Consider the following 14,799-nt stretch of genomic DNA (forward strand, 5'->3'; position numbering starts at 1 on the left):
AGAAAATAAATAATAAAATGTCTCCATGATTGTAACTTCTTGTCCAATCATCTCAAGTGATTTTTTCTTCACTTTGACAAGAAGATTGTGATTACTTAAATTTCAAGTAACAAAAAGTCCACACTTTGTTTAAATTATGAGAGTATGAATTGTGATTTTAACTTCACAATGATATTAACTTTTACAAGAAGTAGAAATAATACAAGAAAACAATTCAGAGGCAAATGAAGGGAATTGAAAGCATGCAAATCAATGGCTTCTGATTTGAATTTGATCTTCCAAGATCATAAAGAAGAATATTATAGAGGAAAAGCTAAGAATTGTGACTGTCTCACCTTCTTCCAGCACTTCCAATGGAGCTGCTGAGGTTCCAATCATGTCTGTTCCTCATGAAGACGAGGATAAAGAATGAGAAGGCAATGGAGAACACGGAGGAGGAGCTCGTCTCGTCCGAGTTCTTCCTCGGCAAACCGCCGAGGAAGGAGATGAAGTAGAATCAGAACTGGGAGTTTTTGTTGATTCATTTGTCAATTCCTTCTTTGTTTCCATGGTTACAACCTTGTCTTCTATTCTGTTGTGGTGGCGGATTCTGGTGGAATTCAAGGTCACTGGTAGAACACAATTGCAAAGAAAGCCTGAAAAATGAACAGAAAAAAAGAAACAGCCCAATTGATCCAAAATGGTGCAGCACAAAACCAAGTAGGCACGTAAACTAGATACAAATTCGAAATACTTTTTCAGTTACTTTCTCGGATCCAACAAAACTATCAAAATTGTTATAACGGTCTCAACAAATAATATCTCAGCTAGATCATCTTACTACTAAAGAACAGTTAGGAATTACGACTCTCCCGAATGGTATGATATTGTCCATTTTGAGCCTAAGCTCCCATGACTTTGTTTTGGGCTCTCCATCATACAAGTGGAGATGTATTACTTACTTATGAACTCACGACCCACGATCATTTCAAGAAAAATGATGAACTGGAAAGCTCAATTTGGGTCGTGTTCATGTTCATCAGAAAATTATGTGAAACTCTTAAATGGACTTGAAATCAGTAGAAATGCACAAACGGAAAAGAGAATCTGATATGCTAAACAGGTCATGAATGAATAAAAAGAAAGAGGTACTTTCTTACCAATTCTAGCAAGGCGATTAACCCAGTTTGGGATGGAATTCCCTGTGAGTTTAACACAAGCATCATTGCAAAAATGGTTGCAGTTTTTGGTGATCAAATTGTAAGCATTTCCCTTGTAGGATTGGGCAAGTTCATCCATTAAAGCTCTCACCTCTGTTGGTTTCATATCTGTTTTGCCTACCAAAACTGTCTTCCTAAATCGAAATCCGTCGCATTGCTTCGGCACTCCTTCAAAAATTCCCGTTGTTGAGCGCTCGTGAGCTCCAAATGCGTATTCCACACCATGAACTACAATCGAAATCCACAGAAGAAATGTCAAATCGAGTTCGACAAATTTAACTGAAAGATCTACCAGATTGAGCATAAGAACTCCACCGACATCGACCACGAAATCGCATACTATAAAGAAACGAGTTGGTTCATTCAAACGAAAAGCCGGAAATAGTAGCGAAATCAGATACGAGTATATGCCTTTTAATAAAATTCTGCCTAATCGGGCTCGAAGTTCGATAGCTTTTTGGTAGTCTAATTGATAGAAAAAAAATGCAGAATCGAGATGAAAACTTGCCGTAGAACAAGTTGGCAGTTCACGAAAAGCGTTTGGCTAATCAGAACATTTTCTCACACCCGATGCATCTCACGATTCACAGTACACACAGTTAACAGTCACTGAAATCTTCTTCCCATCCAAACACAAAATTAAAAAAGAATGTCGCATATCGCATCACATCGCATCAACGAATTAGCAAGATCACAAAAAAAAAATAAGAAAAAAAAACGCAAAAGCAGCAATAGAGATTCGGCCAAGAGAAAACAGAAAAAACTCAGGAAACGCCTTAGAAAACGAAGATCAAACGGAAGCAATTACTACCATTACTGACCTTGAACTCCGGAATGGAAAACGCCGAGGCCAAACCAGTAAGCGTAGCCATTGATCGCGGTTAGATCGTAGACATTCAGATACACCGGCACGGATCCTCCGGTGCGTTCTTCGATTGGTTTCTTAAACAACAACATCATTCCGTCTCAATTCATGGCCAAGAACTCTCAAAAGACGGAACCGATAAAACGTAGCGTGAAGTCCTCGAGAAACGGAAATTTTGAAATTCAAAATCTGTGGAGAAGAACGGAAACTCTTGTTTCTTAGTTTCTAATTCTAACGGGCGTCACCGGCGGCGACTCGTTGTTGAACACCGTAGAAATGATCTGGACCGTGGACGATCCTAGTTTGGTGAGGGTATACCATCGGGCTCGGTTTTTGGCTCCAATTACATAAATGCCACTGAGAGCTTTTTAGCTGGCTCCCTAATTTTCTCGTTCTGGCCAAGTTTATATAACTTACATAATTTTTTTTTTTAATAATTAGATTAAATGTTTTTTTAGCTAAAGTTTAAATAATATTTTAATATAGTCTCCCTACTTTTAATAATAGTATTTTTAATTTAATTTCTATCATTAAAAAAGATTATAATCTTTTCAATGATTACATTTCATATATATATATATATATATATATATATATATATATATATATTATTGATTTTTTTTTTTTAAATTGTGAGGACACACAACGTGACAATATATGGTATTAGAGTCAAGCAACGTGTAGTGTGGATGCTGGAGGCCATTTCTCTATTTAAAATTGTGAGGATACATAACGAGCCAAAACGGTACAATATCTAGTATCAAAGTCAAGCAACAGGGATTATTGGAAGCCAAAACGGGATAATATCTGTTAGTGGTGGACTTAGACTGTTACGAATGATATTAGAGCCAGATAATAGGTGGTGTGGACGCTAGCCCTCAAGAAGATGAATTATGAAATCGGAAAATAAAACATTAATTATATGGGCGTAAAAACCCCTTTAAATACATTTTAATCTGACATAAAATATTGTATTTTAGAGAGTATTAAATAGAGGATATTGTATTTTAGAGAGTATTAAATAGAGGATTAAATGTTTAATTCAATGTGAAATTTAGGTATATAATAAGTTACAAAGTATTTAATTTGTACGCACAAGATATTTTAATTTTAAATGCAGGATTTAATTTTTTATATTCATAAACTCATCATACAAAATAAAAAAATTTATGATTTAATTAAATACAAAAATTATTTTGATACCTAAAACATCCGTTTATTTTAAAAATTTTAAATATGGTAGAGAGTTAGGGACGTGTGAAAAATGAAAATTTTATTTATTTATTTATTTATTTTAAATTTAGTCTTTGAGCGCGAAGCTTAAACCCTAAACCCCGCGAGGAATTTCCTCTTCATCTTCCTCAATTCAAATTCACCACAGATAATGGCGCCAGTGATTCGACCATTTCTTCTTCTTCTTCTTCTCACAAAGCACTAATTTTGCAAGCGCACAGACAAAATCCCATCACATTCCCACCTGAAAACCCTACATTTCCGACATGCTCAGATTCGTTTTCGAAGGAGCTTGATTTCTGATATGAACTTGATTTCTCTCCTCCCAATCAGGTTTGCTTCTCTGTTCTTTTATCTGCCGCGGAAAGAAATATGAGATCTAGAAGCTGTGAAAAAGTTAATTTAGTGTCCATCGGGTTTCGTAGTTCTTAAATTTTTGTATTGTAGCTCCGTAATTAGCTTTGGATAGTTTGTTGAGATTAATAATTTATTGTATGGATGAGTTCTGCTCTCGGTTCTTCGTTTTTTTCTTACAATTAATCCACAGGAGCTACACGAGCGTCCCTGTAATTAGCAAGCAAAAATATTCACGAACGGTTGAAAAATTGAGAATCGCTGTTTCTTAGTGGGTTGTTTTTCGGGAGAAATAACTCTTCTGTAGTAGAAGAATTTCGATTGAATAATATGCACCACCATGCTTCCCTAGAACTACCATGTTCTCCGGGAATGGAGGTGCTTAGCTTGGCCAGATAGTCTAGAAACAATGCCAACTCAACCCTATGCTGGCCCTGAATTCAAGTATGAGTTTGATGGCCCTCAATATTTTCCATATTCTGAATCCAAGTATGATGAACAGTATGAATAAATAATTGCTTGCATATTGTGTCGGTGACAATCTTCATAATCTCGATCTTATTTTAATATTATCATCTTCCCCCAGTTATTAAATCACAATGTCTCCGAATTTTCTGAGATGACTATGTTTGTACGCAGGGAATTGGATAATGAATATGCCGAAGCAAGGAGTGCGGCTCTGTTTTCCTTCATAAATCTTTGAAGAACAAGGATAAACAGAGTTCTTTAGATGAATGGAAATTATAATCAGTTGAAATTATTGACTCTGCAGTATTTTCATATGAGGATAGTTGTCTGCTGTTGGCGCTATTGGCGCTGTTGGATATCGATTTTTGGTGAGTAATATTGACCCTAATGTACTGAACTATCCAGAATACATAGTAGTATTGTACACAAACTGAGGAGAATGAAGTTGCTGCTTCTTAAATTGCTCAGCACTTATGGTTTCCTCGCCATTCCAACTAGCAGCGTGGACATAGCGCTTAAATTAAGGAGAATGAAGTGGGAACATTGCGCCCAAATGATGATGTGACATCTCATTCCAGTTAGGAGAAGCACTCAAATCCTTTTACTAATTAAAATCTTATCTTCGTGCAGAAACTACCGCCATTTTAGTCTTTCACCCACTCATAAATTTGATGGCTTTACTAGAAAAAATGGAGAGCTATGAAGTATAACTCAATGACTAGACAACCCAACTGCTGAGGTAAGATTCCCTGCCTTCTCATGCCATTTTCAAGACATCGTGATATTTTCTGCTTTATTTTGGGAAGTCCTTGTAATATGGGATTTTAATAATAATGATTCTGTTTTATTATAAGATTCCAGTTTCTTTTCTATCTTATTCTCTGAGAATACAGTATGTGCTGACCAATGAAATACCGAGATATTGATGTCGACTTGATCGGGACTTTTCCAATGGACTGATCTATTGAGGATTGTTGGGAGAGGAGTCTCACATCTGCTAATTAAGGAGTTGATCATGGGTTTATAAGTAAAGAATACATCCATTGGCTTTTTGGAGAAACCAAAAGCAAAGTCACGAGAGCTTATGTTCAAAGTGGACAATATCATACCATTGCGGAGGTTCGTGATTCCTAACATGATCTACTGAAAAGTACCCAACGTATGAAATCAAGAAAATGTGATGTCATGGGTAGCACAACTGGGGATCTTGCACCACATAAACTTGTTTGATTTCAAGAGAGACGACCCTTCCATGAGGTTGGTCTTCCTTTTTTTCATTCAAATACACATCCTTATATGAGCACAAGTGTTACTGTTTATGTGAAACATGGAACAGGAATTCACTCCATTGACCATCACTATTATCTTGGCTTGCATGTCTTTAGATCATTTGAAAAATAACGTTAAGAGTTCGTCTGGAATGACTTATTTAAGTGTTTAAAAAGATTTTTTTAAACACTTAGAAAGTCTTTTTAATTATGCTCTAAATCTCGTTTTGCAGTCTTTTCTTTTTGTACATTCTCTCACTTATGTATGTGATATTGCATTTGATTCATATTCTTTTTGTAATCGAAAGAGTATTATTGAAGTTTAATCGACGTAATCACTATAACCTCCAATTTGTAAATAATAGGTAGGGAGACAGTGATGTTTATAGCATGGTTTCTTTTAGTTTGGTACTTACAAATGCAGAATGTTCGCTTTTGACTTTTGGCAATTTTCGACAGTAATCGTTTAACGAACACTTATTTTATTGCGGAAATGGATTTCTCATTAATACAGGGAATACTTCAGGCCACATATTATCTTCTAAACGGAGGAAAGCAGGATTTTTACATGTGTGGTAATTTAAGGCAAAGGAAGAAAAGGGGGGAAAGGTTTTGGTCCATCTTAGAATTACAGCCTCAAAGACAAGTCTAAACAGTCTAGCTTGTGCAGTTCATTATGAGGACGCTTTGAATCCAACAATGTGTCACTGTTTGACGACAGCCTCCAACCACCATCAAAACCTGCTGCTCCGCTGCTTGATGGCAGTACCGGTGAGGCCCCCGACTGATAATTCTCGGACAAGGGCCATATGCCACTTGCCACTTGCGTGTAAAGAGGCTGTCTGTCCCAGACCTTAGACTCAAAAGAACGGAAGGAACCAAAAACAGGTGCATGGGAAAAAGGCTTATGAATCATTGAATGCATTTGGATTCCAAGTGATCTATTGAAGCCTTGAAAAGGCAGGGACGACACGCTCGACTGTTTGCAATCAGTTGAATTGGTAACCAATTTATGGCCTGTTTGAGCCATTTTCCTCTTTCGATTATGAGCATTTTGGTGGCCTCCAAGTGCCTGTGAACTCGAGAACTCCCTTGGGCAAAAATTGCAGGAGAAAACTCGAGGCTTAGCTGCTGCTTCTTTACCTTCGTGAGAAGTGTCGTTTGGTAAATTATCAGCAGAAAAAAAGTCAATTAGGTTCAGTTCCTCTGGCATCAAACTCCCACCCAAATCCTTGTTTGAGAGGCTTGGATCGAGGGAAACAAGTCCAGGGCTTATGTCTTTTGAGTCACTTGGATCTTTTATTTCTGGAGGGCTATCCATTGAAGTTCATCTGCCAATGAGTTGATGCTGGGAGTTTCTGGCTCTGATTTTGCAGGAAGACTCATGGGTTGTAGAATTTTGTGAGTATATTTACCTTCATAGGTGATAACATTTGGGTTAATGGACAACAAGATGAATGCCAATTGACATATATATATAGATCTTAGTTACAACGATGGACTGTAGATTTAATGTCATGATATGACTTACAAACTTATTGAAAAGGTTTAGTATTATTTCATGATCACATGCTTTTTTTTTTTCTTTCCTTCTTTGGCAGCCGAAGTAGGGAATGGTTTATGGATGAGTGCTCTTGAAGTAGTTGGTCTGACTGTGAACCTACGTGCCTATGACTTCATCTCTCAGGAAATTCTACGTGCCTATGACTTCATCTCTCAGGAAATTTATGCAATGGAAGATTATGAATTTGAGACTTTCTATACCAAAAATATTCTCTTAAATGAAGGTATTCGTGCTTGGATAACAGCTCAAGATCAGCCTCATGAAAACCTTATATTATCTGAAGAGGTTCTACTTTGTGAAAACATTCTTTAACAGAATTGTAGCTTTAGCTGATCGTTACCAAAAAACTACCGGTTTCGCTTGGTAGGTTGGGAATGCTTGATTTATCAATTTATCTGGTAAACTACATCCCAAAAAATCTTGCTCGACCTACCTTTAGCAGTGGTGGGGATTGCCCATAAGAAAAAATGTACAAGATGATAATGGAACATAAACCTACAATGAATTGGAGTTCAAGATGTTATTTTCTATAATTAAATTTAATGTTTAGACATTTAGGGTCTAGGGTTTGGGTTTTAATTTGTGGAACATAGAAAAATACCGAACCCAATACCCCCGGCCCAGATTCGTTCTATCTATATATCTACTAAGCCCAATAAACCAGCCCATTTGAAAATATCGAACCCAATACTCACGGCCCAGATTCGTTCTATATTTCTACTAAGCCCAACAAATCAGCCCATTTGAAAAATACCGAACCCAATACTACGGCCCAGATTCATTCTATATATATCTACTAAGCCCAATAAACCAGACCATTTGCGCAAGGCCCATATTTGTTCTATATATCTACTAAGCTCAATAAACCGGCGCATTTGAAATTACCGAACCCAATACTCACGGCCCAGATTCGTTCTATATATATCTACTAAGCCCAATAAACCAGCCCATTTAAAAATACTGAACCCAATACCCACGGCCCAGATTCGTTCTATATATATTTACTAAGCCCAATGAATCAGCCCATTTATATGACCCGAAAAACTTTCATAAACCCCTAATCTTCTCTACGAGCATCCTCTCTCAGTCCTGCCGCCGCCGCAATTTCTCAATTCTCTGGTAAGCTTTTCTCTCTCTCTCAAAATCTCCGGTAAGCAATTCTCGTTCCCCTCCTGGTTAGCCATTGTTATCCCTTGGTGTCCACGAAAACAAAGATCGTCTCCATTAATCCCTCTCGTCCTCGGATTTCGAACTCGCAGCTGTTTATTGATCTTCCACTATCTTGATTATCAAAACCGTAAAACCAAACCCCAGTAGAGCGAACGGATTAGTAGTTTACTCTATATGCCTTCGTTCTTGATTCAAATTGTCTGTTCTGGAGTTCCTTATTTGTTTTGTTTAATTATCCTTTTTTGCAGTTTTTTGTTTGCGAAAGGAAGGAGAAAGAACTTCTAATCAAGAAGAAAGATGTCAGCGTGAGTGGAAACTTGTTTATAACTTTTACTAATTTTCCTGTTAATTGCCAATTTTTGTGTTGTAGCTGATGGTTTCCTTTTCAATATCTTGGATATAGACGATGCTTTGGTTTTTTTTAGAAGTAGAATCTTCTGCTTGGAATCGATCATTTTGGTCTTAGTTCATATCCAATTCAAAGTTTTGAAGTTCAATATATGTATACACGTTGATCTGTATTAGTTCTTTGCATGGGATTAAGAGTTGCTGGGGATTGAAGATTCCTTTATTACATGTTAAATAGTACTATGGAATTTGAGGCATTTTTTTTTTGGTAATATCATAATATTTGCGTAAATGTCTATTCGATTGCCTTCTATTGTTGTCAGTAACATGCCATAGTGTGGTTTTTTAATCCCTTTTAACATGATTTCTTTTGCAGTGATGAAGTTGCAGTTGTGGCTGAGACTCCGGCCCCAGCTCTAGGTGAGCCAATGGACATTGAGACTGCTTTGCAACTTGTTCTTAGAAAATCATTGGCTCACGGTGGGCTTGTTCGAGGCCTCCATGAGAGTGCTAAAGCTATTGAGAAGCATGCTGCTCAGCTCTGTGTCTTGGGAGAAGATTGCAACCAGCCAGACTATGTTAAACTAGTCAAAGCCCTTTGTGCGGAGCACAACGTTAACTTGATGACAGTTCCAAGTGCCAAAACCCTTGGCGAGTGGGCCGGTGTAAGTGTTTAAAAGGGTTTATCTTGCTCGTTTTTTATTCATCTTTGGCACCATTATGCACTATGCAATACTCATTCTACCAAGATTAAGCCTTTACCTCTTAATGTTTAGCTACATNTACCAAAAATATTCTCTTAAATGAAGGTATTCGTGCTTGGATAACAGCTCAAGATCAGCCTCATGAAAACCTTATATTATCTGAAGAGGTTCTACTTTGTGAAAACATTCTTTAACAGAATTGTAGCTTTAGCTGATCGTTACCAAAAAACTACCGGTTTCGCTTGGTAGGTTGGGAATGCTTGATTTATCAATTTATCTGGTAAACTACATCCCAAAAAATCTTGCTCGACCTACCTTTAGCAGTGGTGGGGATTGCCCATAAGAAAAAATGTACAAGATGATAATGGAACATAAACCTACAATGAATTGGAGTTCAAGATGTTATTTTCTATAATTAAATTTAATGTTTAGACATTTAGGGTCTAGGGTTTGGGTTTTAATTTGTGGAACATAGAAAAATACCGAACCCAATACCCCCGGCCCAGATTCGTTCTATCTATATATCTACTAAGCCCAATAAACCAGCCCATTTGAAAATATCGAACCCAATACTCACGGCCCAGATTCGTTCTATATTTCTACTAAGCCCAACAAATCAGCCCATTTGAAAAATACCGAACCCAATACTACGGCCCAGATTCATTCTATATATATCTACTAAGCCCAATAAACCAGACCATTTGCGCAAGGCCCATATTTGTTCTATATATCTACTAAGCTCAATAAACCGGCGCATTTGAAATTACCGAACCCAATACTCACGGCCCAGATTCGTTCTATATATATCTACTAAGCCCAATAAACCAGCCCATTTAAAAATACTGAACCCAATACCCACGGCCCAGATTCGTTCTATATATATTTACTAAGCCCAATGAATCAGCCCATTTATATGACCCGAAAAACTTTCATAAACCCCTAATCTTCTCTACGAGCATCCTCTCTCAGTCCTGCCGCCGCCGCAATTTCTCAATTCTCTGGTAAGCTTTTCTCTCTCTCTCAAAATCTCCGGTAAGCAATTCTCGTTCCCCTCCTGGTTAGCCATTGTTATCCCTTGGTGTCCACGAAAACAAAGATCGTCTCCATTAATCCCTCTCGTCCTCGGATTTCGAACTCGCAGCTGTTTATTGATCTTCCACTATCTTGATTATCAAAACCGTAAAACCAAACCCCAGTAGAGCGAACGGATTAGTAGTTTACTCTATATGCCTTCGTTCTTGATTCAAATTGTCTGTTCTGGAGTTCCTTATTTGTTTTGTTTAATTATCCTTTTTTGCAGTTTTTTGTTTGCGAAAGGAAGGAGAAAGAACTTCTAATCAAGAAGAAAGATGTCAGCGTGAGTGGAAACTTGTTTATAACTTTTACTAATTTTCCTGTTAATTGCCAATTTTTGTGTTGTAGCTGATGGTTTCCTTTTCAATATCTTGGATATAGACGATGCTTTGGTTTTTTTTAGAAGTAGAATCTTCTGCTTGGAATCGATCATTTTGGTCTTAGTTCATATCCAATTCAAAGTTTTGAAGTTCAATATATGTATACACGTTGATCTGTATTAGTTCTTTGCATGGGATTAAGAGTTGCTGGGGATTGAAGATTCCTTTATTACATGTTAAATAGTACTATGGAATTTGAGGCATTTTTTTTTTGGTAATATCATAATATTTGCGTAAATGTCTATTCGATTGCCTTCTATTGTTGTCAGTAACATGCCATAGTGTGGTTTTTTAATCCCTTTTAACATGATTTCTTTTGCAGTGATGAAGTTGCAGTTGTGGCTGAGACTCCGGCCCCAGCTCTAGGTGAGCCAATGGACATTGAGACTGCTTTGCAACTTGTTCTTAGAAAATCATTGGCTCACGGTGGGCTTGTTCGAGGCCTCCATGAGAGTGCTAAAGCTATTGAGAAGCATGCTGCTCAGCTCTGTGTCTTGGGAGAAGATTGCAACCAGCCAGACTATGTTAAACTAGTCAAAGCCCTTTGTGCGGAGCACAACGTTAACTTGATGACAGTTCCAAGTGCCAAAACCCTTGGCGAGTGGGCCGGTGTAAGTGTTTAAAAGGGTTTATCTTGCTCGTTTTTTATTCATCTTTGGCACCATTATGCACTATGCAATACTCATTCTACCAAGATTAAGCCTTTACCTCTTAATGTTTAGCTACATGTTTTACATGTTCTGGATCATACAATGTATACACATAGGTCTATGTTTTAAGCAAATATTTCCCGTATAAGTTCAGGATTACAAACAAGTAATTTGTTTTCCATACTTGGTCTAATTCTTCAGCTATGCAAGATTGACTCAGAAGGAAAGGCCAGGAAGGTTGTTGGTTGCTCGTGTGTCGTAGTTAAGGTACATCTATTTGTCCATTCACATCCATAGCAACTATTCTGTCTTAGAAAACATTTTCGTTTACTTGAAATTTGAATGTGTTATCCATAGGACTTCGGGGAGGATCACGAGGCGCTTCACATCGTGCAGAAGCATGTGAGTTCAAATTAATCATCAAAATGGTGTCTGCTGAGAGTACATTTGCTTGGCTCACTTAGAAAGTTTTTGATCATTAGCTATGTTTAGTTGGTGCACCGTTGCAGCTTTAACACCTTCACCCTACAATGTGTTCTTCTTTGTTGATTGATTGGAAAAACTAGTTTTTTATGTTCCGAGTCCATTGATGTGGAGCTCATTATTATCATTCCGGCCAACATAACAATATTCATCAAGAGTCTCCTTGCCATGGGAAATGTTCAATTGATATTTANAAAATATCGAACCCAATACTCACGGCCCAGATTCGTTCTATATTTCTACTAAGCCCAACAAATCAGCCCATTTGAAAAATACCGAACCCAATACTACGGCCCAGATTCATTCTATATATATCTACTAAGCCCAATAAACCAGACCATTTGCGCAAGGCCCATATTTGTTCTATATATCTACTAAGCTCAATAAACCGGCGCATTTGAAATTACCGAACCCAATACTCACGGCCCAGATTCGTTCTATATATATCTACTAAGCCCAATAAACCAGCCCATTTAAAAATACTGAACCCAATACCCACGGCCCAGATTCGTTCTATATATATTTACTAAGCCCAATGAATCAGCCCATTTATATGACCCGAAAAACTTTCATAAACCCCTAATCTTCTCTACGAGCATCCTCTCTCAGTCCTGCCGCCGCCGCAATTTCTCAATTCTCTGGTAAGCTTTTCTCTCTCTCTCAAAATCTCCGGTAAGCAATTCTCGTTCCCCTCCTGGTTAGCCATTGTTATCCCTTGGTGTCCACGAAAACAAAGATCGTCTCCATTAATCCCTCTCGTCCTCGGATTTCGAACTCGCAGCTGTTTATTGATCTTCCACTATCTTGATTATCAAAACCGTAAAACCAAACCCCAGTAGAGCGAACGGATTAGTAGTTTACTCTATATGCCTTCGTTCTTGATTCAAATTGTCTGTTCTGGAGTTCCTTATTTGTTTTGTTTAATTATCCTTTTTTGCAGTTTTTTGTTTGCGAAAGGAAGGAGAAAGAACTTCTAATCAAGAAGAAAGATGTCAGCGTGAGTGGAAACTTGTTTATAACTTTTACTAATTTTCCTGTTAATTGCCAATTTTTGTGTTGTAGCTGATGGTTTCCTTTTCAATATCTTGGATATAGACGATGCTTTGGTTTTTTTTAGAAGTAGAATCTTCTGCTTGGAATCGATCATTTTGGTCTTAGTTCATATCCAATTCAAAGTTTTGAAGTTCAATATATGTATACACGTTGATCTGTATTAGTTCTTTGCATGGGATTAAGAGTTGCTGGGGATTGAAGATTCCTTTATTACATGTTAAATAGTACTATGGAATTTGAGGCATTTTTTTTTTGGTAATATCATAATATTTGCGTAAATGTCTATTCGATTGCCTTCTATTGTTGTCAGTAACATGCCATAGTGTGGTTTTTTAATCCCTTTTAACATGATTTCTTTTGCAGTGATGAAGTTGCAGTTGTGGCTGAGACTCCGGCCCCAGCTCTAGGTGAGCCAATGGACATTGAGACTGCTTTGCAACTTGTTCTTAGAAAATCATTGGCTCACGGTGGGCTTGTTCGAGGCCTCCATGAGAGTGCTAAAGCTATTGAGAAGCATGCTGCTCAGCTCTGTGTCTTGGGAGAAGATTGCAACCAGCCAGACTATGTTAAACTAGTCAAAGCCCTTTGTGCGGAGCACAACGTTAACTTGATGACAGTTCCAAGTGCCAAAACCCTTGGCGAGTGGGCCGGTGTAAGTGTTTAAAAGGGTTTATCTTGCTCGTTTTTTATTCATCTTTGGCACCATTATGCACTATGCAATACTCATTCTACCAAGATTAAGCCTTTACCTCTTAATGTTTAGCTACATGTTTTACATGTTCTGGATCATACAATGTATACACATAGGTCTATGTTTTAAGCAAATATTTCCCGTATAAGTTCAGGATTACAAACAAGTAATTTGTTTTCCATACTTGGTCTAATTCTTCAGCTATGCAAGATTGACTCAGAAGGAAAGGCCAGGAAGGTTGTTGGTTGCTCGTGTGTCGTAGTTAAGGTACATCTATTTGTCCATTCACATCCATAGCAACTATTCTGTCTTAGAAAACATTTTCGTTTACTTGAAATTTGAATGTGTTATCCATAGGACTTCGGGGAGGATCACGAGGCGCTTCACATCGTGCAGAAGCATGTGAGTTCAAATTAATCATCAAAATGGTGTCTGCTGAGAGTACATTTGCTTGGCTCACTTAGAAAGTTTTTGATCATTAGCTATGTTTAGTTGGTGCACCGTTGCAGCTTTAACACCTTCACCCTACAATGTGTTCTTCTTTGTTGATTGATTGGAAAAACTAGTTTTTTATGTTCCGAGTCCATTGATGTGGAGCTCATTATTATCATTCCGGCCAACATAACAATATTCATCAAGAGTCTCCTTGCCATGGGAAATGTTCAATTGATATTTATCATCTTTTTCTTGCTGTAATTCACTCTTAGATTTGTCTACCTCCGCTCTTTCTTGCTAAGTATTGTTATTGTGGTGATTTTTAATTTGTATCAAAATGGCAATATATTGTCAATTGTCATGCTTTCGCTAAAGCTTGTTTAGACGCTTATAGATATTAAAAAACTTTCAATTGTATGAACATATCAAATGATGAAGCAATTTGGTCGAAGTCTTTTAGATAGTTATGATTTTTATCGACTTGGACTCGTTAAGGGTACAACCTTTTGAGCTTATGGATTGAGACTCGTAAAGGTACAACCTTCTTTTGAGCTTATGGATTGAGACTCGTAAAGGTACAACCTTTTGAGCTCGTGGATTTAGACTCGTGAAGGTTCAACCTTTTGAGCTCATGGATTTAGACTTGATAAAGGTACAGCCTTTTGAGCTCATGGGGTGGGACAAAGACAACAAGTTAATTAACCAATGAACCCAATTTGTACTAGGCATGAAGTTTTCCAATTTATTTTAAATCAAACACATTTTGATAGATGGACAATATTAATATGGATTTAGCACAAATATTTTCAAGAACATGCATCGAATTTTGTATCAATTTTAGCATTTGATGCTTAGAAAGA

At 37.4% G+C, this 14,799-nt stretch overlaps 4 protein-coding genes and 1 long non-coding RNA gene across 9 annotated transcripts; 2 read left to right on the forward strand and 3 right to left on the reverse strand.

Annotated features, from left to right (window-relative positions):
• Positions 1–107: 107 nt before the first annotated feature.
• LOC111807562 (deSI-like protein At4g17486) lies at positions 108–2,463 on the reverse strand. Of its 2 annotated transcripts, none has more exons than XM_023693333.1 (3): positions 2,021–2,463; positions 1,140–1,427; positions 108–608 (listed from the first exon to the last, which is right to left on the reverse strand). In XM_023693333.1, exons 1-3 carry the CDS (start codon positions 2,157–2,159, stop codon positions 388–390), a joined length of 648 nt encoding a protein of 215 aa, XP_023549101.1. In that variant the 5' UTR covers positions 2,160–2,463; the 3' UTR covers positions 108–387. The 2 variants fall into 2 exon arrangements, with proteins under 2 accessions (XP_023549101.1, XP_023549100.1); XM_023693332.1 differs by having other exon boundaries at positions 108–635; positions 2,021–2,462.
• A 3,552-nt stretch (positions 2,464–6,015) lies between these two features.
• On the reverse strand, positions 6,016–6,708 carry LOC111807107 (zinc finger protein 3-like). The gene has a single exon (XM_023692682.1). It carries the CDS (start codon positions 6,706–6,708, stop codon positions 6,016–6,018), a length of 693 nt encoding a protein of 230 aa, XP_023548450.1.
• A 627-nt stretch (positions 6,709–7,335) lies between these two features.
• Positions 7,336–11,949, forward strand: LOC111806786 (40S ribosomal protein S12-like). 4 transcript variants are annotated; one of them, XM_023692244.1, is made up of 5 exons: positions 7,336–7,349; positions 8,370–8,426; positions 8,846–9,134; positions 11,479–11,544; positions 11,635–11,949. In XM_023692244.1, exons 2-5 carry the CDS (start codon positions 8,419–8,421, stop codon positions 11,692–11,694), a joined length of 423 nt encoding a protein of 140 aa, XP_023548012.1. In that variant the 5' UTR covers positions 7,336–7,349; positions 8,370–8,418; the 3' UTR covers positions 11,695–11,949. The 4 variants fall into 4 exon arrangements, with proteins under 4 accessions (XP_023548012.1, XP_023548013.1, XP_023548010.1 ...); XM_023692245.1 differs by lacking the exon at positions 7,336–7,349 and adding an exon at positions 8,012–8,070; XM_023692242.1 differs by lacking the exons at positions 7,336–7,349; positions 8,370–8,426; positions 8,846–9,134 and adding exons at positions 9,440–9,453; positions 10,474–10,530; positions 10,950–11,238.
• Positions 9,172–13,699, reverse strand: LOC111806787. Its single transcript, XR_002816877.1, has 2 exons — positions 13,563–13,699; positions 9,172–9,231 (listed from the first exon to the last, which is right to left on the reverse strand). It is a non-coding gene; the product is annotated as an uncharacterized LOC111806787 (long non-coding RNA).
• On the forward strand, positions 12,354–14,220 carry LOC111806785 (40S ribosomal protein S12-like). Its single transcript, XM_023692241.1, has 5 exons — positions 12,354–12,401; positions 12,701–12,757; positions 13,177–13,465; positions 13,706–13,771; positions 13,862–14,220. Exons 2-5 carry the CDS (start codon positions 12,750–12,752, stop codon positions 13,919–13,921), a joined length of 423 nt encoding a protein of 140 aa, XP_023548009.1. The 5' UTR covers positions 12,354–12,401; positions 12,701–12,749; the 3' UTR covers positions 13,922–14,220.
• Positions 14,221–14,799: the final 579 nt, after the last annotated feature.

Source organism: Cucurbita pepo, chromosome LG12, assembly GCF_002806865.2.
Source record: "Cucurbita pepo subsp. pepo cultivar mu-cu-16 chromosome LG12, ASM280686v2, whole genome shotgun sequence".
In the NCBI taxonomy this organism is placed as follows: Eukaryota; Viridiplantae; Streptophyta; class Magnoliopsida; order Cucurbitales; family Cucurbitaceae; genus Cucurbita; species Cucurbita pepo.

Excerpts from the sequence above, each read along its gene's own strand:
- LOC111806785 (XM_023692241.1), top strand. Across the intron at positions 13,466-13,705 it reads CCCTTGGCGAGTGGGCCGGT|CTATGCAAGATTGACTCAGA; the intron begins GTAAGTGTTTAA and ends CTAATTCTTCAG. Across the intron at positions 13,772-13,861 it reads GCTCGTGTGTCGTAGTTAAG|GACTTCGGGGAGGATCACGA; the intron begins GTACATCTATTT and ends TGTTATCCATAG.
- LOC111806786 (XM_023692244.1), top strand. Across the intron at positions 9,135-11,478 it reads CCCTTGGCGAGTGGGCCGGT|CTATGCAAGATTGACTCAGA; the intron begins GTAAGTGTTTAA and ends CTAATTCTTCAG. Across the intron at positions 11,545-11,634 it reads GCTCGTGTGTCGTAGTTAAG|GACTTCGGGGAGGATCACGA; the intron begins GTACATCTATTT and ends TGTTATCCATAG.
- LOC111807107 (XM_023692682.1), bottom strand. The coding sequence starts at position 6,708 with ATGGATAGCCCTCCAGAAATAAAAGATCCAAGTGACTCAAAAGACATA.
- LOC111807562 (XM_023693332.1), bottom strand. The coding sequence starts at position 2,159 with ATGATGTTGTTGTTTAAGAAACCAATCGAAGAACGCACCGGAGGATCC. Across the intron at positions 1,428-2,020 it reads TTTCCATTCCGGAGTTCAAG|TTCATGGTGTGGAATACGCA; the intron begins GTCAGTAATGGT and ends TTTCGATTGTAG. Across the intron at positions 636-1,139 it reads TAATCGCCTTGCTAGAATTG|GCTTTCTTTGCAATTGTGTT; the intron begins GTAAGAAAGTAC and ends TTCATTTTTCAG.